Source organism: Macrosteles quadrilineatus, unplaced genomic scaffold (genome assembly GCF_028750875.1).
Source record: "Macrosteles quadrilineatus isolate MER2022 unplaced genomic scaffold, UCM_ALF_1.0 Scaffold_8__2_contigs__length_117827958, whole genome shotgun sequence".
NCBI lineage: Eukaryota > Metazoa > Arthropoda > Insecta > Hemiptera > Cicadellidae > Macrosteles > Macrosteles quadrilineatus.
This window is the reverse complement of record NW_026542601.1, coordinates 4,129,328-4,155,540: the sequence shown is the minus strand read 5'-3', so window position 1 is coordinate 4,155,540 and position 26,213 is coordinate 4,129,328. Positions and strand designations below refer to the sequence as shown.

The 26,213-nt window shown below is 31.2% G+C and overlaps 1 protein-coding gene across 1 annotated transcript; it reads right to left on the bottom strand.

Moving 5' to 3' along the window:
• Positions 1-14,513: 14,513 nt before the first annotated feature.
• Positions 14,514-24,980, bottom strand: LOC128999503 (facilitated trehalose transporter Tret1-2 homolog). Its single transcript, XM_054426068.1, has 11 exons — positions 24,647-24,980; positions 24,175-24,257; positions 22,085-22,188; positions 20,622-20,724; positions 19,492-19,587; positions 18,217-18,409; positions 17,163-17,308; positions 16,923-17,018; positions 16,060-16,300; positions 15,103-15,227; positions 14,514-14,979 (listed from the first exon to the last, which is right to left on the bottom strand). The coding sequence occupies exons 1-11, from the start codon at positions 24,978-24,980 to the stop codon at positions 14,779-14,781; spliced, it is 1,722 nt and encodes a 573-aa protein (XP_054282043.1). The 3' UTR covers positions 14,514-14,778.
• Between the last annotated feature and the right edge of the window lie 1,233 nt (positions 24,981-26,213).

Genomic DNA, 26,213 nt, shown 5'->3' with positions numbered 1-26,213 from the left:
AATAAGTAAGAAAAATGAGTTAAATATTATTTTTAAAACTATTTTTAATTCGGTTGGATTCACATTGTTACAGGTATCATTGGCATTTACTTACACGTTAGCCATTTAATGTACAAAGGTGAACATACATTTGTTCAAACTCGGTATAAAACTATCAGCCCTATGGAGCAAACCTATAATACCCCACCGTAGCAATCCCGCAGACTGAGTGAATTTCCATTTACCTGGCTAGTTTTCCAATAAAATAGTCCCTTAAAACTGTCAGATTTATTTCCTATTTAAAACTTCATTTTTTTATTTAGGTTACCTGCTATAAACAAATGAGTATTTTTTTATTGAAACGTTGATAGCTTAGAATTAAATAAACAAAATTGCCAAAATCATTTAAAATATACAAATACTAGCAGAGTACCCGTCCTTCGTACGGACATACTGATTTGTGAAATTGTTCGAATAAACGTAGGTTTATATGTTTGTGATAAATGTTTTATATAAATCGGATGATTTTGAATGTCATTAATTTGGGGACCTCAAAAATAAAACAGTAAATCGGTCCCGAGTCCAGGTATTACCATGAGACCTACGGTAATAGCTTAATATGGGAAATTTGCAAAAATGTTTTCTAGACGCATTTAGTCTTTAAGACATTGTTAACAGACACAACTACTTGGCTCAGTATATTGTAACTTTTACATGTACAAGAACAATAACAACAATCGGTGTTAATAGACAAAGATGTAAGCTTAACTAGTAAAACATTCATAACAGATTAGTAGGATAAAGGAATATCTTATAGTTACTCCCTGGTCTATCTAATATACAGGAAGAACTTTTGCACCAGTATTAAATATTCAAGTTATAACTTGAAGGCTTAAAAGTTTGGGACGGATAATTGCCTTAAGAATCAAAGTCTTCTAAATATCTTAAAATCTTTCGGGACGCACTTGAACTTTTAGCAAACGGCAGATTTTTTTTACTTTATTACACTTCAGATTGTTCTTCTGTAATTTACAGAGAAATAAAACAAAAGCTTGTGTACTGACAAGAAATTAAAAATATTATGCACATCAAAACATAATGAACATTTAATGAATAAGAAAGAAGAAAATAGGATTCCATTTACTAAAGTATACAGATGAAACATATGATGACTTGAAAATAAACGAAAAGGCAACCAACAATAAAAAAAAAGTTGCTTGTGATAAAAAACAACCCAGAAAGTATTCTGATTACCGGTAAAGGAGGTTAACAATAAGAAAGGAGAGTTAGGTTCTAAGTTTGCCTGAATAAAGAAGAATATTTTATTTAAAAAAGAGTATACTTTCTCCAAGGGGATAAATAGGAGAAGGGCTCATGTCTTTTTTTTATTTATTTAAGTGATTATGTCGCAAACTTTATACCTACCCTGAAGTAATGTAAAAACATAACCTAGTGTCCTAGACAACCCCCCTGAAAAATAAAGACAACAAAATCTTATTCGTGTTAAAAAACAATTTATATACAAATGTAAAAGAAAATACAAAGCGTATGATAAGTGTTATTGAATGTTAAGAGATTCTGTCGATTGTTAAATCAATATACATTGCTATACAATATACATGATATGCAAGATATACAGTGATATACATGATATACAATCGATATAAATTGCCTATTTTCAATCTATTCTTAGATATGGTCTGATTTTGTTTGGCAACTGTGCTAAAATTGATGGCATTCTTTTTCTTCAGAAGAAGGCAATTAGAGTTACGACCAAGTCAGATGTAAGTGCTCATTGCAGGCCTTTATTTATTCAGAAACCATTATCAACCTTTACATGTTTGATCTTGTATCTTATATACTAAAAAATCAGGACCTTGTTACACTCACTGGGGATATGCACAGTTACAACACTCGCAATAGGGATACAGCAGCAATTGAGTACAATAGGCTCAGCAAATCACTGTCTAGTCATGTAGTACTATGCCTTAAGGTATATAATAAAGTAAACAGTCTTAGTAAGAAATATACTGTTAAAGCTTTTAAGAAAAAAAATTATGAGTGGTTATCTAAAAATCCTTTCTATTCACTTAGTGAGTTTTTCTTATTAAAACAGATAGAATTTTAATGTTTGAAATCTGTTATATATAATTTTTGATTCTTGTATAGTTCTTATAACTTGTATATTCCTATGATATGTGATATTACCCTTAGACCTAATTAGTATAGAGACTTGGCATTTCTGCTGTACATTTGACTTTGAAAATGCTTATGTAGCCTGAAAGACAATAAACATATTCTTATTCTTATACAGAAGAAAAAAGAAATATGTGATGTGTGTGTATGGAAAGAGTATCAGAGAACGACAAAGAGAGCAAACCTGCTATTGAATGTCCCATTACTCCAATGACAAATAAACAGTGCACTTGACATATCAATCTAACCAGTGAATGCGATTATGTTTCCAAGAGGTCTTTATAAGCCTTGATTGCGTTTCCTTTCAATGTTATCTAGACATTTATAAATTGACTCTAGACTAAAAAGTGTGTTTGTTGTCAAACTACTCTAAAGAGGTTTACTTCGTTATAAACAAAAATTGTTTACTTAATTTTCTTTAAGTAAGCAGTGAGAACATCTGCAATTGATCACTTCCAAAATATTTTAAATTAGATTTTAAAATATCCATCCTACTTAAAATGCTTCAATAACAATCTGGAATGCCTCCACAGTTTGATATAAGCAATGAAAACCCGAACTATTTGTTTTGTTTCAGTCTGCTATAAACTTAAATGACTTTATTTTAGAGTATTTCCCGTAAAAGAGAATAAACTATTACCTTTGGTCTCTAAATTACACAGGAACTAGTACAAATAAATCACAATTTACCTATTCGGTTAAAATGTTTTTACTATCTATTTATTTAGCATTTTGGTTTTGTATTATGATATTTAATAGCTATAATACAAGAAATTAGTCTTCAAATGACTTTCTTTGGCACACATTTGGGATCCAATGCCAAACAATTATTTTGAAAGCTTTATTTTTGTTGAGATTACTAACAAGTTTTAACAACCGTTAAATTGTTTGTATAATTGGTTATACCCATCGCCATGGGACTTGTAAAGGCTAAACTCAGAAGTAAAGTAAACCCCAACCTGGAAAAATCAGGCAGAAAAAAATGATATTTTACTTTTTCTCAATTACTTCAAGAAAACTAATACAGAACTTCTTGGATGTGGAAATAAATATCTCGATAAATCAGTCCCAAGAGTCACACAGATCGCCTAAAGTCTCCCTAGACAATACGAATCACTTACATACGGAGGTTACTTGAAGAATGGTCTGAATTTTCTTTGAAAAGTAAGAGAGAAGACAAGCAGATGTTGTTTGTATTGAAGGAGAAAATAACACAATATTCTTTTCTTAACCTTCTAAAATGGAATGAAAATAGTTTTCGAAAAATAATATTATATGTACATGTGTAATGATATAATTATCTTACCTGTACAAGAATAAAATACTTTAAAACATTTAAACACTCGAGTCTTCTATAGCAGATCCCTTTTTAAGTAGTTGAATTTCCTTTGGGTGCTGACACAAAATTATAATTAAATACGGGTTTTTAAGTTCGAGACAAAATGGTCTCGTAAATATAAATGTTTCAGGTATAAACTCTCTAAGGACTTAAAGGCTATCAGCCCTTTTTTCTAAGGTGATATCAGTAACACACCGTATCAGTATTAAATCTCAGCCCCAAGTTAACCCCAATTGAGAACCCTAGTCACGATTCGTTCTTAGTTCATGAGAAATATCTTTCATCTAAAATGAAATTAACTTTTGCCATTCATCTTGGAGAAATCTTAACTCAACGCTGTATATTGTACTAAAACTATTCATATTATAAAGCTATATGCGAATTGGTACATGAAAAATATAACGCTTTATTTAAATAGAGTAATATTATAGATGTTATAGTAAATGTTGTATGTTAATCTAGTCAGTATGGAATAAATTATGTGTTCAACGATTTACAGTTTAAAATCATAATTCCTTCCTTATTGACGAGTTTTTTCACATTATATTGTCTCGAGCTAATTGCTGTTTAGTTTTTAATAGACATTACGAAAGGTCAGTAATTAATACAAAGTAGTTATTATAAAGTAATTCAGGGCTTTTTACAGATATGCAAGAATGGATCCACTTGAAGACATGTTTACTATAAACGAAAAAAAAATAGTCTTAGCAGTTGGAATATCAGTTAATATTGTCAGCAGAATATCTATAAAAGGAGTAAACAGGACAATATTTTAGCAAAATTTTAAATTTTCTTTTGTCACAGCTTATTCAACATCATTTATTATTATTTATATATTATTTATTTATATATTTATCCTAAAAGTTGAAGTTAGTTTTCTTTAAATAATTGTTGTTATAGCAGAGTTATTTCAAAAACTCAATGATTGGAATGTCATATTACAAGAAACACATGCGTACGCTTACAATTATAAATGCCATTTAAATTAAATATAAATACGAGAAAGATTGAAGATATTGTGTGGCTACATTTTTCATGTAAAGAATTACATTACCTGATAGAAATCCTGATAGAACCTTACACTTAACTTTTTGACAGTTTAAAGTAAAAGAAAAAAAAATCATATTAACATATACTGACGTGGTACGTAAAACAACAATTCTCAAGATGTTTTGATACAATTTTTATATAATCCAATCACTCTTCATCTAAAAATGTATTTCAAATTCAACCACAAAAGGAATTTAGAGAGCATTTAAATGAATTTCCTCGTTCCAATCTGTAATACGTTTTAAAAAAGTTATGTAAAGCTTAAGGGCTTAAACATGATGAAAAAGTCAATTAGTAGTTTAAGGGTTAAATTAGGGTATTATTATGTATTGTTGCAGACATGAAAAAAATTCAATGTATGTACAACCTAGTCAGTGTGTACTCAATATACTGTGTAAGTAATAAATATTATTCGAATTGTATCACGCATCTGAAGAAAATTTAGAAAATATTCCAAATCTGTATAGCCTTACCCACAAGTAGTCAAGAAAAATTGAATAAACAGCTCAAACAAAGAAGTTAAACATCAGTTTAAAATAAATACCTTATATTAAGGTAAATTTCAATCGTGTTCGATTTTGTATTAATTTGTAACGATAATCTCTAATCTCTAAGTGTCAAACAGAACATTACAATGCATGTATCCAATATCCGATATGTTAATGTCCTGACACGGTGGCGTAAACACACTGTGAGAGATTAGCATTGATTTATAGCGAATACTATTTTATATATGATAAATAAAAATCAGCTGTTTTGCAATTTTTTTTAAATGTGCTGTTTTGTAAAATTTTTCAAAATCTGCTGTTTTGTTAAATTTTATAAAATCTGCTGTTTTGCAAACTCAAGAAAAATCTGCAGTTTTGCAAACTTTTGAAAAATCTGCTGTTTTACAACATTTTGAAAAATCAGCTGCTTTGAAAATGTTTGTAAAATAAGGTGTTTTGTACAGTTTTAAAAATCTGCTGTTTTACCAACTATTGAAAAATCATATGTTTCTATAACTGTTGAAAAATCAGCTGTTTTGCAAACTTGGTAAAAAAAGCTGTCTTGCACAATTCTAAAAAATCAGCTGTTTTGACACTTTTTGATAAATCAGCTGTTTTGTACAATTTTGAGAGATCAGCTGCAAAATTTTAAAAGAATCAGCTGTTTTGCATAAATTTTGAATATCAGCTGTTTTGCACATTTTCTTTTTCAATCAGCTGTTTGATAAAAATAAAAAAATAACTGTCTTACAATATTTTGATGAATTAGCTGTTCTTCAAATCTCAACTACGATATATGAACTTATACAATCAAATTAAACATTTTTAGAAAATATTTGTGTCTATCTTTGTCACTGGAGTTTATTGACATTGTGTTTTTGGATCCTTCCAAATCCTTGTCTTGTTATCGTGTGGTGTGTTACAGCTTCACTAATTGATGGCGCAATGATAAATGGCCTCGAGTTCTGGTTTTCAATCTCGTTTGGAATCGAACCAGCGTCCTTCAGATTAGAAGGCGAGCACTATATCCAGTAGTTTACCTAGACATATATATATATATATATATATATATATATATATAGCTGTTAGTAATATCTTCTAAAATATTAAAAAGATGATTTGAAAATAACCATTCTAGCCTAAATACATTAAAAGGAAATATGCCTGCAGCCTTTGAAATGAAAAATCAAATCCAGACCTAATTGTTGTGTTGTCTGCTAGCTTGACTTAAATTAGTTTACTGTGGTTTAGATTGATAAGAATCAACATGGATGAAGTTTTAAAATATTGTGGTTATTATAGGACATTTTACATTTATTGGCAAACTGTGTGTTTATTTTAAATAATTTAAATAGTTACGTTTATTCATGAAATCAATCCAAGTAAAAATGTTTATAGCTCAATTAGCCTAAAATACAATCTTAAACAAAGTTCTAAGATTATATCACGTGGAAAACTATCTTCCTATTGCATCTCTGGTTTAAGAAAAGAAAGCTGAAAAGCAATTCAACAAGCATAAGGCAGTTAAATACTTTTTAGTCATACTATTACCAATTATATATTTGTATTCTGAATTTCCACAGTATTTATATTCATTAAACGTAGCAGTCGTATACTAAAAACGTTTTTTAGGTAACAAAATTAATATTCTATTAAGTTGGTATTTTTCCAAATTATTTTTTAAAATGTTAAGTAAAATAATAACCAACATACCGTACTAGTTATTAAATGATCTAGTTAATAGTAGGTAACGCATTCATATACGTTTTACAAGCAAAAGTGAATTTAAATGGATAAAATACTTTCTCACAAAATCAGATTTCCCCTTTATCGTATTTTGGAAGAATTCAGTTTAACGCTTTTTACCCCTAAGCTGAGCTGATCGCGTTCGCATTTAAAATGGGATTCTTATTTACATCAAATCATTGTTACTTATAACTTAGTTTAGCACGAAATGCTGTCAAATCTGGTTTGAACTACAGTGTTCCCTGGATCTTTTTTATATGGTTTGTAAATATGATATTTTTAGCTGTTTTAAGCCATAAAATATAATAGGTTTATTTGTATTTGTACCAATGTTGCTTAATATACAGTTTCCTTAATGTTTATTCAGTACCAATATGGCAATATTTTTATATACGCATTAGTTAGTAATTTTTATTACCTTTTAATTCCAGTGAGCTGTTGGGTGTGATTTATTTGCATTTAATTGTAATCAAGTAAAACTATTTCAGTATAGTTTTTGAGCAAAACACGAATTGTTGAATATTTATTATTTTTGTATTGTATATGCGTTAGAATATTCACCATCTTCTCCTAGGATGTTAAATAGCAAAACTTTTTGTTTACATTTCCTTGCCTACACTAATTATAGCTTGAACAAATATACCTATTCATATATATCTCTTGATAATATTGAGTGGATCCGATAAGTTATTTGTTTTGTGAACTGTTTCGTTTCACGTAATTGTATTGATATATCGTGCATGTACCGTACAGATCTTTGTATTGAATGAAAGCGCTTACGTCACTTTCTAATTAATTGTACATTAACTAATTGTTCATGGTGACTTAAGAAAACATATGCAAAAATAATTATAAGTGAGCTATCTTCTTCCAAATTATTCCGTGGTAAACACATATTAATGTATATTTAGGAATAATTATAGTATATCAATTTAAAAACCTTGTATTCGTCCAGCATCATTTGTTTTTATTTAGTCCTATAAAGTTCTTTAATTAGAAATGCATTATGTTTTGTGTCAGGCAACAATAGGAATTTGTTTTACAACAATTATCCGTTTGATATGCCTAGTTAATGTGAAACATAATCTAAAAACTTGACTCCTGGAAAATATTGGTTTTTTAAATATTAATTTTCCGTTGGCCCTAAATCAAAAGAATTATGAGTAGACTCTAAATACTCACTGATGCCAAATTACTTAGAACTTTCCAATATTTCACGATACCTGAAATAAGTATAAAAAAGATCAATGCGTAATGAAATATAAGGCTTTGCATATGGAGATGAACTTAAACAATATGTTATCCAAATTGTATCAAACGTTTATCCAAGCAATTAGCGTAAAAAACATACGACATTTAACAATACCATACGAATGTTTAAATGTATCAATGTTATTTAATTGAACCTGGTAAATTATAACTAATGGTAAGATATTTAATAAAATAACTATTTTTTGCTGATGATTTCGAGATCTTAACGATTTTATATAAATATGTTTATACAATGTGAAGATTAAGCAACTGTATGTAAACAATACATTTTTTTATCATTTTATATAGCGGTGTATAAAGGAAATGGTATACGAACCAAAGTTATTTCTTAGAAGTGTAATATTCCTACCATGTAATTTAAGGTCTAAAACAATAGCGAAAAAAAAGGGAAATATAGAAAGGTTGTTATTTAGTTGTTAAGATATAACAAATGAAAGAAGACCGTATGTGAAGTCGTTTATTATATAGTATATAGTTAATAGTGTAATAAGCAACCTAAAATAAAAATTAATGTTGGTAAATTCTTCCAAAAATCCATTTGTTGATTTGTTTTAATAAGGGAGGTATAGGACTACATTTAAATATAATCACTAGGGTATTTTTCTCTTATTTTTTTTTATCGGTGTAAACATAGTTAATTAATAAAATGATATAATACATAGCTTTCTCAGCACATTAACAATCATAGAGATACAGGAAAACCTGTTCGACCATAACAGCTCGTTTGAAAAAAAAAACTTAACTAAGGTCGTGGTCGAATCGTTCTACGAGGATTGACCTGATGATGTGATCGTCTTCACGACACCAAATATTGACGAAAAACAGTTTATTTAATAATATAAACCTTCAATTTCCAGTAGTTGGGAAATGGACTTTGGTTGATTATTGTCCTATTTTTGAGGAGTTTTAACGTATTTTGGCATCATGTATTTTCTGCCCTTATGATTTCATAGGAGACCACAGACTAGAATCCTAAATCCTTTTTTTTCTGAAAATAAAGCAAAATAAGGAGGTAGAAATATTCAAAGTTCACCAGATCGTTAGGACTTCCGGAAACAAGTCAACAGATGATGTATTAGTTGTTCAGGCCATTTCCGCCAACAAAACGTGCAATTGTGTTTTTCTCCTTTACAAGAATATCTCTTTCGTTTGAATTCATCTTCCTTGGATATGAATTAATATTGGTGACATAGCTAACCTAGAGATGAAATATCTTGGTATATTGTCTGTTGTACGCTTATTTTCAATAATTATGCAATCTCATTCAAGTATAACATTTAATGTAATATTTAGTAATAATAACGTAATATTTGATTATAGACAATTTCTCTTTTACTTGTTTTACAATTTTACAATAATTACATACATTATACAAATATACTCCAAGTAAAGGTATGATAAATAAAAACCGAAACTCATAATTTTAAAGAAACATTACTTATAAACAATATAATATTCTCAACGTTTACTAGACCTTGATTGAAAATTTTTATTATAAAACAAATATTTAAAATGTCCTTACAAAGTCCGGTGTCTTGATTAATTTTAGATTAAAAATCTGCAAATTGTTTGTGATTAAAAGTTAAAAAAAGTAAAAAAAATAAGTTAGAAGAGTTTAAAGTGCACAGTTTGAACATTACAAGGTTAATTAAAATATATTCCATATAGAACCTCTTTCAGGAAATCAAACTAATTCATTTATATCCTCAAAACTTCAGTTGAAACTTAATGGAGGAATATTATTGATTATTATGAGAAGTAAAAACATATTTTCATTATTTTTCTTCAGGTTAAAATTTGACATGGAACTGGTATTACCTAGTATCAGTAACTGTATTTTATTTTGCTTTTCAATTCGGTGGAGTAGGAAGAGGTCCTAGTGTTAGTTCGCAGAGGTAATTTTGAGAAAAATGAAAGCTACCAATACATTGTCATTATCTATTTAGTTTGTAAAAGACATATCACATAATTAATCGCACCCAAGTTCATGTGAAGGCAATAGCGAATCCATCATTTTGGATCGAATCATCAGATTACAAGATAACTAAAAAAAATACAACATTGTAGTTATTCAAATAATAAAGTTTGGCCTGTTATGCAATCTTAAAACCATGCAACAAATCAAAGGTCCATACTTTAGTCTTATAACTAAGAAATTGAGCTTAAACATATTGTTTTGCAATTCCATTTTGTGTCTAGACAACAGGCAAATAGGAATTAAAAGTTAGCAGACGTATTCTGCATTATTCTTCCATGTTATGCAAAATACATCATTTCAACTTTACATAGCAGCCAGAAAACTCTAGAATCTCCAGCCACAAAATAGTTAGTAATATTTTTTTTATTTCTTAAACTAACCAGATTATGTTTACCAATAGAGAGACCATAAATATTGAACTACAGATTAATTCATCAAATAAAATAATAAATTGTGTGCAACTGCAGATGGATAATATGCTTAAAATACAATACTCATACTCATAAGATGACACACATCTTATTAAACCAATGATCCTACAGAAAAATAAGCAGAACCTAACAAACAAAACAAAAAATATAATAAATATTCTTTAATCAATCAAGTGGTCATAGCGGCTCTCGTGTACTCTCTGTAGCACTTAATCTAGCAAATACCAAGAAGTACAAAGACACTCGTGCACCAAGGTGTCCACAAAGTCTAGCCAAATTTTGTTGGTTCCAATCTGTTGTTAAACTCTAAGATCAGGGGCCCATTTCATAATAAAGTACAAACTAATATTATTAGTAAATCAGCTGATCGCCCAATGCAAATCTAATGGAAATTACAAGTTACAAGTTTTAATTTGTAACTTGTAGTTTATTATAAAATTGGTCCCAGGTGGTAAACTGTTTTTTACTAAATAATAACGAGTCTGATTTATTGTTTAAAGTTAAATAATAATCTAAATACTCTTTTTTACATGACCTAGTTGATAAATTGTCAAAAGTAACATATTTGGATCAAATTACAAGCAAATGTAAATTTAAATGGACAGTACTTTCCCACAAAATCTGTTTCTCGTCTTATTGGATTTTGGTAGAATTCGGTTTTAAGCTTTTTACCACTCGAGGTGAGCTAATCTAATTTGCATTTGAAATAGGATTCCTATTTACATCAGATTGTAGTGTATAATATCGTCGCATGAAATTCTGTCAAATGTGGTTTGAACTAAAGCATTTACTCGATCTTTTTTGAATCCTCAACTTAATTTCTGAATTGTCAATCATGAAATATTATTTAAATGCTTTCAACTATATTTTAGTTAAATTAACAGGCATTAGTAAAACAAATAAACGCAAGACAATGCACACTTGCATAGTGTCTTTGTTAAATTAACATTTTTTTTATTTCACTTGTCTTAGGTAATTTAAACGTCAGTGCTTATTTTATACAGCACCATTTATCATTTAATATTTTAAATTGTAAACATTAATATTCAAAAAAATAGTAATGCACATACATTTTCTGACATGTACTTTAATTAATAATTAAAAAACAAATAATAAAACCAACATATTTTAGTGACTATGATAAAATTAACTAGATCACATTAAATAAAATTAATGATTGTTTCACATTTCAAGTCTACTCAATAAAATAATTCTATTTAACTTATTATTTGAAATGTGGAATGAATATCATTATGATAATACTCACAATTTACATTAAAATGTCTGGCTTTAAACGGACCATAATTTTTATATATTACTGCATTATATTTGCAAAATATAAAAGTAATAATATCATCTTAACTCGTTTACAATGACATTTAGTAACGACACAATAGAGTATAACGAATATTGTATATTATTTCATCCTAATACACATGAAAGACCTAATTCGTACAAGTAAAATATTACAGGGCGAATTCATTCCAATATACGTTGAATATTTTTGTTTAGTTTTATTAATATAATTTGTTAGTCCTTTCTTTGCAGTTATTATCATTAATCTTAAAACTAAACTTATAAACTGGTTGGATATGTGATACAGTAAAAATTGCCGAAGTTAAAAGTAATGGCAAGGTCTTAAGTAACATGTTATTCTATTGCTGATATATTTCACAGAAGGGACTTCTCTTGTAGTGATACTTGCCTCAGGCTACGTGTCCAACCCAACGAGTATACTATTTCGTTAAGTTTATTAACAGTAATGTTTGTGTGTGTCATCAACGTCACGTTAAGCGCACATACCACTGATTTATAGAGCTTGACCATTTACATTTTTTATTAGTTTGGATAAAACTTCTGAATCTGATAAAAAAATAAGCTAATAAACCCATAGTAAAATGCCTGGGATTGTTCTAAAAATAAACTATTGTAGATTTGGCGGGGCGCGGCACTTGCTGCTGTTGCCTGCAACACTGTGATACGTCCCGCCACACAGCTGTACGCGAATGAATATCTACATGGCTCTTATGGACAGCGCGCAATCTAGTAGTAGAAAAAGCGTGTGTGCCTTGTACTATACATATATATATAATAGTCAGTCATCTTACCTTCACTCATAGCCTGCTTCCACTTGGTCTCTTGGATCCTTGGCTCATAAGACCCCAAAAACCACCCCTAAAATACACACCAACTACACCTTCTAACATGTATTATGCCAAGTTGGCAACACTACTAAATTGATCAGCTGTTACAGTGTTTATTTCTTGTTCAACAACAATAATAAATAACTGCATCCATTTTTGTTAATAAAATTGTTTAGTTTATTGTTAATTTATTAATTATGATATCATAAATAAAGTATTTGAAACATGAATAAACATGCTATACACATCTATTAATGTATGCATGAGTATTTTTTTAGTATGTAATGATCAATTTGATGGATAGTTTTTGTTTGGTTTTTTTTCTATGACGCTGGGCATGAGCCTGGGATTGTTTTGCACATTACTTTAGGCTAGACCTAGGGGTTGCGGCATTATCACTTAAATAAAATCAATTGGTGATTTGGCGGGATTTGAACCCGGGACCTCAGGGTCTGAAATCCTGCGCTCTAACCACTACACCAGCTCGCTCCCCATTTGTTGGACAGTAGATCAATGTTACCGTAGTAAATCAATCTCTTAAAATTAAGTTTCAAAGATCGTGTCTAATTCTGAAAAAATACATTACTAAAACTTTGTCCGTATTAGCTGATTAATGGCATACTCAGCAAAAGTTTATACTTTCTATATAACTAAAAACATTTTAAAAAGTACACTTTTATCTGACAAAAATTAATATATTTAATGCTTTTTGCGCTAGTATGTCAACCTGATTGTTTTTCGAATTTGAATTTACATGGTTTAGAGTGCCATTTATGCTCAGGAATTTGAAAAGTTTATTTAAATGTTAACTTTGTTACAAAAAAGACCTTTTCTGAATGATTCGTGTAACTGAGAGAGTCAATTGGAGTTTTTTATGACTTCTGATTAATTTCCTTCAAAAGAGTTTCCTTGTCTTTGCTAGTTTATTGGGTAAGTCGCACAAATATTCTTGGAAATAAATTATATATTAACGATTACTGCAAAAATAGTTATTATAAAGATTTAGAATCTACAAAAAAATTTTAGGTTTTCAACAAGTGAAATTTCAATCAGTAAATAATTATCTGTTGCTTCTTTTATAATTGCTGATGAATTAGTTGAATTTCGGTTGAACTGTGTGCGGATAAGTTATACGGTTAGTTACTCTAAGGTATTTCAATATTTTCTTAAATTCTTCATGACCTTTAGAATAATAAAGTGTCACCTAAAGTTCACTATAAAAATAATAAATTCAATCGAGTTAAACTATGCCCAAGTATAATGTATACTTATTCAGTATGCAACAGCGCAAGATTTTTTTACACAGAATTATCGTAGTCTTCCTTAAGCGTCTGCTATGCATTCACTGCCATAGTCATTGTTCTTTCGTTGGAGAAAATAATCTTGATATTCTTATTTTTGAATGTCAAACACTGGTTATACTATAACTTTTGTGAATAAACAGCAATAGTCAAAACTTTTTTTTGTTAACAACACTTTTAATAAGTTGACAATATTATATAACATCTTATCTAGAGAAATAACCACTGTATAACAACTGTGTTACAATACTGGCCAAAATTAGAAAGAGTTGTGTTACATGTAGAACATTATTGCAATTATCAATACAGTACCAATTTAATCACTTGCATTTTGTGACATTCATCTCTGATTTAACTTCCATCGTATTTAATTTTTAATTTAATTATTGACATCAAGTAAAAATCTGCATTTACTATTTTACTACTGGCATTAGTAATTCAAAATATTGAACTGAAATTTTACTAATTTAAAAAACCTTTAACTATTTTAATAATTGATCTTTTAAGCTTATTTCCTTTTTATCTAATAATATCATAACTAATCACCATTACAATGGAAATAAATGTTCATATACAGTTTGGACGAAAATTACTCTAATGATTGATGAAACATTATTCCAATACTATTTGAGTAATAAAAGTTTAACTTAAACTACAAATCCAAGGTGTCCTGTCAACTCCAAATATAAACATCCTAATAAGAACTGCTAAATTTGACCTTTCAATATTTCCACTCTTCTTTGGAGGGACGCAGTTATTCCTCTATTCTAGGAACTTTGTACTCTCTTATCAGTAAATTCAACATCCACTCCAGCTTTGGCTACTTCCTTAGTCCTCTCCCAGACCAGTCTTCGTCAGACAACCAGATTACTTGGTTTATCAGTCTTCGCTGCCGCCGCCTCTCTCAGCATGACTAGGTCCATGGTGTGTTGGATCTCCGCAAAGGTCTGTCCCTTGGTCTCTGGAAGGTAGTGGTAGAGGAACACAGCTCCTAGGAGGCCGAAGCCGGCGTAGATCCAGAAGTTTAGGAAGACGCCCACGCTGTCTTGGACATCCTGGAAAAGGATAAAAATTGTTAGTGTTTTTGTTCGAAAGGGAAAAAAATATATTGGAAAATAATGTATGTTTTCGAGATATTAATGTAATACATTATAAAACTATTCCAGTACTTTACCCACCTGGTAAAGTTTAAGACTGAAGAAGCATACCACGTTGTTGGTCATTGTAATGACTCCGTTGGCCAAACCTCGGTTGTGGGTTGGAAACAGTTCACTCTTAATCGTGGTTGAGAGAGCCCCAACCCCTGCGGGCACATCCATATTTGTCAACCTTTTGAGTAGTTGAATGGGTTAGATGAGCAGTTAAACAACATAAAATTACCGTACAGAAAATTGAGAAAGATTTTGTATAACTTAAGGTTATAATATAACAGAAAATGAAAAAATAATATTGAAAGTAATATAAATTTAAGATCGATTGTTTTTGTATATTTTACAAAGAAATGTCAAAATAATAATCAAGAAGCATTTTTACATAGGTACTTTCAATAATTGTAAATCTTTTTATTCAACAAATTACTTAAAAATGTATTCAAATTTGGTGGGACTTACTGGTGGCACTTATTTAATAAATATTTTAATCAACTTTTTCTCACACAAAGACATATAAAATAGCATTAACTTTGAACAATCCTTTAATTTGGTGATATTTATTTTCTATTCAAACCAATATTCAACATATTCAACAATATTCAATATTCAACAATCAACATCAATATCTTTTAATCTCAAGATTATTAATTTTTTTGCACATTTAAAAAAAATAAATATTATTATTAATAGAAAAAAATATATATACAAAAAATACCGTTTGAATAAAACGAAACTTTGGAAAAAAATAAAATTTGAATAATTTGACTTGTTTATGCGTTTTTTAGACAAATTTAAAAGGCTGAAAATTGGTTTTAAATTGACAAAAGTATAGCAAAATTGTATTAAAATATTAAACATTTCATGAAATTTTCGTACTCTTTCTAGTATTGGTATATAACTTCCCACGATCTTAAGGAATTTCCTCTTTATCTCGGTTGACACTTGTATCTCAAATAGTTAATGTTAACTTCGATAACTACTTACCACTGCTGAGGATGACTCCGTAGCAACTGATGGCGAGAAGGACGGCCCACTGGTATCCAGCGACGTCGACAATGTGACGTTCGTGGAGATAGAAGTAGCCTCCGGAGATGAACAGACACACAGAGGCCCCTAGGCAAGAGGAGAGGATGATGGGACGACGACCAAGATGATCTACGGTGGCGGCAGAGATCAGGGAGGATACTAGGATGGCGACACCGAGGACCACCGTGTATTGGTCTGGCTGAAACATGTAGGATAAATGTTAGTAGAGAAGCGTGGACGATAGAGAAAGACAGGTAACAAAAGTAGGATAAAGGGGGACGATAGGTTTCTATATCTTGTCGTTATTGAGATCGATGGTGTGGCCCAATAGTGCAAGTTGTCGAGACTGCTTCGAAAAAATCTAAACCCTCAACGAGATACAAGGAACGATATACTTTTGGATATTTATTGAAAGTTACTTGGGGGTCATTTAAGGGGTCATTACACTCTGGAAACCGAAGAATGAATAAAAAATCTGTATGGACCTACTTAGATAATAACTGAACATTCAGGAAGGGGAAATATTGTTGGTGATGCAGACAAGAGGTAAAAATGGAGCAAGGTCGTTGAGTATTAAGAAGAGTTTTAATTCAATTACTGAACTACATAAAAAGATTTATGATAACTTGGTATAAGAAACGTATTGTATGTTGCCTTTAAATATATTTCATCTTATTAAAATAAATAAACCATTTTTTGAAAGTGAAGAAATCTTTGGCAACACACTTGCTGGGAGAAAAGACGTATAGGGATTGATGAATACGTTCAAATATTGTTATTATATTTGTAACTGCTATTTATTGTTTGACATACTTACTTACCTTAAGAAATGAGTCATCTTCTGTAGTAATCAGAGATTCTGTGACGTAGGACAGTATAGCAGGGATCCCCATGAGGACTTCTAGCAGAGCAACAATCTAGAAATTAAATATTTAAGAGTTATTATAAACCTAATATTTTATGATGGGCAAATTTTTACAGTTATAACGTCAATATTAAACTAAGTTTACTCTACAATACCGTTTTGCTGAGTATTTTTTTGGGTCAAAATCGTAAATTACCTGAACTACAAGAAGGCATCTTCGGTTGGTTGAGGTAGCCACAAGGTCGAACCAAGAGCTGGATGTCTTTTGAGCGAGATCCTCATCTACTGAAGCCTTCATTGCCTTCAGTTCTGCCTCCACCTCTCGACGGGACGTCTCCCCTCCTGGAGAGAGCAAAAGAAAACAATTAATCATTCAACACTTTAGTTATTTAGAATATTGTAAGGCATTTGATTTTTGACAGTTTATAGTAAGACAAAAAATGGTTGGCGAGATTGAAAAGGCAAGTATGGAAAGGTCAGGAGCCTTTTTATGGTTCGGAAGTATGCGTAATTGTCCATTAAAGGTGGGCTTTTACGAAATGGCCCTGACCAAAAAAACAACAAATCTTAGTCAGTATTACAGACCATCTCTTTAAATCCAGGCCCTATCATCATTTTGGAGCTAAAGATACACATGTTAGTGGTGTTAATGTATAAAAATTATTTATAATTTTTATGACAATGTATGTACTGTAGGGTCAAACTGAAGTGCTTCTACAGAGACCAGGGAAATTTTGTAGTGATTGGATATATGTGAATGCCTGTTTTGTGAAAATAACAGAATAAAGTTTATCCACTTTCATATGCAATTCTCATTTAAGTGTTTTGCTTAATTTCAAAAAAAGTTGTTAAAGTAAATTGTTAAAATAATTAATAGACAGAGCTGTGGATTCTAAATTGGTGTTGCTTCTCTTGAAATAGCGTACATAGTACAATACAAAAACCCCTAATACACAGTAATTATTCCGGTTAAAACTAATTACAAAAAGATTGCTGTTTTCGTTTTAAACGATAATTTCAACTGCATACAATTTCAACTGTAGTCAATTTTCTTTTTCCATTTATTAAAAATATGGCTTTTACCCTTGCATCCTCCCGATATAGCACTTACTTAACAAACTTTAACTGTGTCAAACATCCACCTCTACGTTGAAACGATTCCCACAAAGCTACCAACTGTCCATAATTCATATCGTATTTATCTCTTATATGTGTTACTTTTAAATCGTACATTTGAAGAAATTATTTACCCCTAAGCCACAGCAACACTTCTGCAGCCTTGACTTCGTCTCCAGATAGCAACAAGAAGTATGGAGTCTCCGGTATTCCCAAGATGGCCAGGAAGTATACCACGGGGACGGACAAGGAGATGACGGCTAACGTGTGGTAACTGACTATGGGGGCCAGACAGTACTGCAGAAGCGAACCTAGGTACCACATCACCTGGGGAAGACAATACATTTATAATAAAAAAGTGATCCGTTCTATCAGTATTATCATATTAAATACGGTACATAACTACTATACTCATCTCACCATTATAATTTTTCCATTTACGATTATACATACTTCATATCAAAGGATACTTTGTATGGTTCTTCTTATGAACACTTTCGAAAATACTCATAATGTAGCGTACTTGAGTTTTAAGTAGTTAGTCATAATCTCTTCTTATAAAGGCAGTGGCGAAACATAAGTGGCCAAAACCTATTGTCTATGCCAAACACAGTCCCGTCCTACTGGAACAGCTGTTGAACTATATTAAACTTGATTATGAACCCCGTCTGATATTAGCCTATATACAGGGTTCAAAAAGGTGGGGACATATTTTACCTAGTGATTCCTTGGGTCAAAATAAAGATAAAATCAAGAATAACATTTTTTGACAAAAATCGCTTCGTTACCCATTTATATTTACATTTATTTAGGTATTCAACATTTTGTATTTTTTACCTAAACATTTTTATCTTTAGACTTTTCAACCGATCTTTATGGAACTTGGTATTTATGTTAGGGTAGAAGAGACCCATTTTACAAATAATTAGAAATAGCTGAAATATTACGATTGTTTTTGGAAATGAGGTAGAATCAGGCAGAAGTTAGTCAGGTTTGCCCCATTTAGGAACTAAAAATCGTAATATTTCAGGTACTTCTTATTCGACCTTTTTGAACATTGTATCATTTTATAGGAAATTGGAAAGTCTAAATAAAAGTGTTCTTGATACCTTTTCATAAAATCAGCCATTTTTGAGTAATTTAAGTTTTTAAAATTTGAAATTTTGTGTTGAATCAAGAAAATTTTTTTTATAAGATGGGTCTTTTCTACCTTAACATACATACCAAGACTCATAAAGATCGGTTGAAAAAATTTAACGATGAAAATGTTTATGTAAAAAATACATTCTTGGTTTTCTCTTTATTTTGACCCAAGGAATCACTAGGTAAAATATGGCCCGTCTTTTTTGAACACCCTGATCAAAAGTAAATTCATATTTAACTTTAGAATTAATATTTTCTGTCTTTACCTCAAACATGGTACTCAACGTTCCTCTATGACGGGGTTCTGCTATTTCTCCCAGATAGAGAGGCGATACCACGTACACCACTCCCATCCCTATACCCTGAAAACGCGAAAATGTTTAGTATCAACATTGACTTTGGATAGAGAAGTGGACACTCTATTATCAGATAAGGGATTCTGTTGAGTAAGTTACTCATCATGCAATATCCCCCTGATATTTAATGTTATCCTAGTTTTTTATACTGTTACTGTTTGGTGGGCACAACAGGGTTTAGAACACGTTTCAGTTTCAGTTTGGCGCAATCAAAACGTTGATTCATGAAAAATAGTACTACTTTCAGCAGCACACTATTTTTGCCTAGTTTGTATACCTTCTGTTTCATGATAAAACAGCAAGTGAAACATGGAAATCGAATGTTCTCTTGACAGAAAAATTCATTGATTGAAGAGCTGCTCATTGTACTAAGTAAAAGTGTAAAACTATAATTCAACTTGACAGAAATAAATCCGATAAAGAGAGGTGGCTTATAAACCTACTTTCAAACCAGATTATAATTTTTCATAAATTCATAAACATTTTACAGCTAATAAAAGTAACTTTTTTAATACAAACTTTTTTAAAACAAAGTTTGGGTTTTAGGGTTGGGGGTTTGAGTGCTAAGCCGTTCAGACGAAAAAAAACACTAGAAGTAGATTCTTATAGAGTTATATCTAAGGCACCAACTCACCAGGGCCGGGATATAATTGATACAATGTAGATGAAATATACCATTAAAATATGTTTAATGGGAAATTTAACAGAATCAAAGTTCCAAAAATGGCTATTCAATAGACCACTTAGAGCTGATATTTTATTAGCATGGTATTGTTGGTTCCAGTTTTACCTGTCTAGTATTTACACTGTAGTCACCATAGGTCTGCACAAGAGACTTTAAACCGAAACTGTATTCACAGTCTTTAAATAGTAACATAAACCAGTACGAGGTAAGAGGTCCCCATTGGTTAAGGTGGGGCCATTTTAGTTGTTTCAATAATAAATATTCCAAACAAAGTTACGAAGTAAACAAATGAGTTCCAAACATGTTCCTCTACATTTGTATTAAGCATTCGTTGCCACGACGTTTTAAAGTTCACCTGTATAAATCTGCTGATGTACAGGGTGTGAACATTCCTGGTGAAAATTACCAAGACCCAGCTGAGAATGTAGAGAGGAGCTGTCAACATCAGGCAACGCCATCTGTTGGTGAAAATCTACAATAAATACATATTAAATACTAAAATGGAAATTATTCCTAGCATTTAAAAGAAGATGGGTACGACTTTCATATCTGTTGACACAAACATGAAAAATTAGATGAAAAAACAACAAGAATGAAAAAGTAGATTTTTCGATTATTTAATTCGATATATCGATCAATATTTTCATTCGGTTGTTTGTGCCAACAGATATGGAAGACTACTCCATTTTATGAACATTGGTGCTCATCCTAGCATAGAAATATTATCCTCATGTAAAATCAGAAACTCATTTCAACTTTTGTTTGGTGTTTAGGACCACTTAAAAGCGTTTGAAAAGTTTTTAAGTGGGTACAACACAAGACATATAAAGTAACTGACAAGTAAGCCTGCATTTAAAAATATGCTATTACTGTTATACTGTATTCCAATACCACGGATTGTACTATTTATAAAATCAATAAAAAGTATAAACTGGACTAGACCTAATAAAATAAAACGTGTACATAGATGATAGCAATCATTAAAGTTCAACTGTTTTCTGTTTTTTTTTTATTAAAAAAATAACTACTCAGTTAACCTTTAGCTTCAATTAAAGGTTTTTCTTAATAATATCGGTTATTCTCACTAATTACCTATACGTTTCTGTAACCCCGAGGTTAAAACCACCTATTAAAAACGATTAAAAGTGGCTAAAACTTCCTTCCGGTGCTTATGATTTACTCTGATCTTATCATCATTCTTATGACATTATCCTGTATTAAACCAAATTCGTGTTGTAATTGTATTTTAATGTCAATGTTGGTTTATAAATAAACCAAATGGTGATAGGTGCCAAATGAATTAATTAATCAATTCAAGGTGAGTTTGGTTGAAACTCAAATAGTTCTTTATTAAGACGAATTGGAACTAACACTTGATGCATGCATTAGTAGAATCTTACAAAGTAAGGAATTTTCAAAGATAATTGACGATTATCTTCATTAGAATTCCAGGTAACCGTCCGGGCCCGATTTATATCGGTAAGAATAATATTTGGAAAGAAGTGGAGCACTTGACATTGGATAGTTTCTTGGAGCGATAATTAGGTAATTTTGAAAACTGGAAAATGTCACTATGAGTCGGCACTCATAATATACACTAGTCAGATCAACTCTTATTTTGCAAGGGACAATCATAAACTGAAAGAAGAGTTGGTAGATATAATCTGGTTAAGTAAGGTTATGGTGAGAGTTATTTTTCCTAAACCAGCTCCGTTTAGGTGTGCTCTAGTGAACGCATTCCTCGTCACTGGAAACCAAATAAATTATATCACGGTTAAAAATTAATTCTAATGTGTATGTTTAATTTGCTCAACTTACCTTCCCCAGATATCCACTAAGAAGCCAGTAGGCAAGGGAGTTAAAAGGTTTCCAACTTCTATCATGGCAACCATCCATGAGCTTTGGTTCCTGGTCATCGGCACCTGAAAGTTGATTACTTGTCGATACAAGGCCGATTAATTGTTTAGAACATTTTCTATGCGTTGAAGCCTATTTTAATTATAAGTAAAATTATAAGCCACCCCAGAAGGTTTTCACCAATCATCTGTAAGAGTCCCTGAAAAAGCATCAGGCGTAATCTAGGATCGTCTTGATTGATTTTCTGTGCAATAACTAGTTTGTAGAGATGTAAATTCAAATCAACATGTAAAAAATGATGGAAACTGGTCCTAGCAACCTCAAGCAACAGAATGCGTTCTTGCCGATCTTGTTGGACTTTGGAGAAAAGATTCCCAAACTCTGGAGATGTTCTCTTATGTACGTACAGACTTTGACTACCCGGAGGTTTATTCTTGGAAATTGATCCCTTAGTTCTTAAATTAAACACCCACCTATAAATTGTATTCCTATAGGTAACCACACCATGATGACGGATGCTGTAATTATTTTGAAATAACCGCTGATTAACAATCAAAGATTGGTTTTTTTATATGCTTCAATGCAAAAGGCACGGTTTTGTACTGTCCAATGATCCATGATCCATGATTACTAAAATGGCTTGACATTTGTTGTTGTTTAATACAACAATAATAATTCTAAGTGAAACAGAACTGATTGACATTTGATAAAAAGTGATCCGTTATTTATGGACCACCCTTTTAGCACGTCGTTTGTGAAACAGAACATTATTTGTTTTCAAAAACTAAAAACAAGGAAATGGTTTAAAGCTATATCAAAATATACCCCCGCCGCAGCAAACCTGCAGACTAAGCGAATTTCCATTTGCCTGATTGGATTTACACTAAAATGTCTCCTTAAAAATATCGCATTTATTCCCTATTTAAATAGAACCAGTTTAACACATTTTACTTAGGTTTGCTGCAAACGGGGGGGGGGGGGGGGTGGGGTAAAAGTGTTTTTTATGTAAAATGTTAATAGTTAGTAAGAAATAAAAACATTTTCCAAATTTGGGCAAAATATGTTAATAAACAAGCAAACTACAACAGTTTACTTATTCTCCATAAGAATAACATGGGAATTTTAAATTTAATTTTTTTTTGGAATTTTCTCCGTAACCATTTGGCGTATTATAACGCTTCAATATACTAAATTATTTGTTTTTTTAAGCTCTATAAAATAGTTTGGAAAGAAATTGCAAAATTTTATGTTTTTTAGGTCAAAAATGGGGAAAACCCATTTTTACCCCATAAAAGCACCCATAAACCCCCGTTCCCATGGTCCGATCATGCTGGTTCGCGAACTCGTTCGAATAAACGTAGGTTTACACGTTTGTACCAAATTTCATCGAAATCGTATCTTTTTTGCTCGAGTTATCGCGCTAACGGACACATATATATATAAATATATATATATATAAATATATATATATATATATGAATTTGAACGGATGGTATTTTTGGCCTCTAGGGACCTCAAAACGAAAAAAAAATTGGTCCCGGGTCCAGGTCTTACCATGAGTACTACGGTAATAGCTTATTCCCTATATGGGAAATTCGCTAAAAAGTTATAGGAATTAGACTAGAGTAAAACTTTCATAAACTAAGGTAATACATTAATATTAAACCTCAAATAACACCAAATAATATATACTGATGACCTGTGTTAAGTGGCCAACTTAATTGAAAACCGGGAGCAATGGATATTAGAGTGGTTGCAATATAGAGAGCTTTAACATGGGTGAATAGCACTACAATAAATGATAAACACTACAACCATAAACAAATATAATAATTTTAGACCGACAGCAGTGCTACGGTTAGCATATGTTCCGGCGTCCAACGCTAGGAGTGCCATGTAGTTATGGCGCCCACCGCTGCAGTGTCTGCTGGTAGCATACGGCTCTTCAACTTCAGCGGTGTGCGCCGTACTACACGACACTCCTAGCGGCACATCGCGGAACCTTCCTTTGGCAGTCCATATTTATTCTATTTGTCTATACTACAACCTACCTCACTCTCAGGGCTAGTTAAAGTCACAAGGATCTGAGTTACCCAGGCGAAGGCCGAGCCTGCCACCATCACTGACAGCGCCGCTGTAAATAAAATGGTACATTTACATTTTATTCATTATATTATCTCTATGTTATTGTCTATTGTGTATTTTATTCAAAAATTGTGACGCAAGCCATGCATGTATATATGTTAACTGGGAATAAAGGTATTTTTGATTTGATTTCATAAGAATATGTCTATATGTTAGTCGGGAGCATAGCTATCATCCTACCAAATTACAGCTCAATCCAATATGTAGTTAATGCGGGATTGAACTTCGAACAAACATACAAACTTTCACAATTTATAATATTAGTATGATTATTTTGATTTTGAAGTTCACTTGTGTGCTATATTACATTGAAATACAATTTGTCTTACATCATCCAACTTATAGTTATACTTATAGTTACAATAAAAATGTACTAACCCGCAAATCCACTGCTCCACTCTCTAAGTCTTCTTTTCAGCCACGTTCTGTAATATCTACTCACTATAAAACACGTTTGTCCTTTCATAACGCAAAGTTTGTTATCCGTTACACAGTTTTCCGTTACACAGTTGTCCGTTACACAGTTATCCCTTACGAAGTTATCCGTTACACAGTTATCCGTTACACAGTTGTCCGTTACACAGTTGTCCGTTACACAGTCGTCCGTTACACAGTTATCCGTTACACAGTTGTCCGTTACACAGTTGTCCGTTACACAGTTATCCGTTACACAGTTGTCCGTTACACAGTTATCCGTTACACAGTTATGCATGCCTACAATGTAATTACAACGACACTGTTACTTTGGAACCTTTTACAAACTAAAAAAGACTAGACATAATCCATATGTGGAACAATTATGACACTACCTACACTGTTCAAGTGTATGCCACCTGTATAATTAAGGTTATTAAGCATGATATGCAACAAAATTGAATCTATGAGGACATCGCATCCCACTATACCTAAACATTTTCACATTGTTATAGTATTATACACTGGTGATTGAACTCATTTTTGTAACTAAATTATAAGTTCTACATTATAATTTTAAAAGGAATCTATCAAACAGTACAATTACTATAATATTTAATAACTAATAATGGTTCCGGATAGGTTTTGAGAAAGATTTACGCTTACAGTGCGATCGATATCCGAAGCTTAGAGTTTGCTAGATTTTTTAAATTCAAAATGTGATTTTGCTGTAATGAAACAGTTTAGTCATATTAAAAGATCATAATCTTTCGCAAAATTATACGAACCCAGACTTAGCCTTATTTTGCCGGGCCTGCAAAACTTAGAATCGCGATTTTTCAACTATTTACTTTTTTAACTTGGTGTTCTTTGATAGAATTTTGTATACGTAAGTATAGGTTGGGGCAGTGAGAACTTTACAATTTATTTTAGCTACCCGATGATAAATATGACAACAATGAGTTAACAGCTGGGCTTACAAACAAAATTGAACGATACTATTTTAGTAAACATGGCGTTTTGGAATCCTGAATACCGTTTCTGTGGAAACTTTTTTTTCTTCATAATAATTATTATTTTATAAAAACACAGATACATAATGTTAATGAAGCATTTCCATATTGATGAAAACTGGGGTCTTCCGAGTCGGTTACCCATAGAGAATTTGGTATCATAATCTATAAAAATGGTGCGTGGTAAACCCAAAAATGATTGGTGGAAGCCAATTTTCACACAGTTATATTATGATATTTACTTCTTAAATTAATGTCTGAAATTATTAATACGGTACTAATACAATTCTTTATGCCTGCTGGCCTTTTTTCAATGCTAGTAAATAATTGAGTAGCTTGCCTCAACAACGTGGAACTCCTGCGTACCATAAAACTGTATATCATCAATCAATCATCATGGTCATCGTGGTCATGGGAATAATCCAATTTCGATTATTCAGACAAAGCATTTTTCAGTGTCATTTAAAAATAATTTTAAACGAATTCCTTTTAGTAAGCTTATAAAATCCATGCGTTAT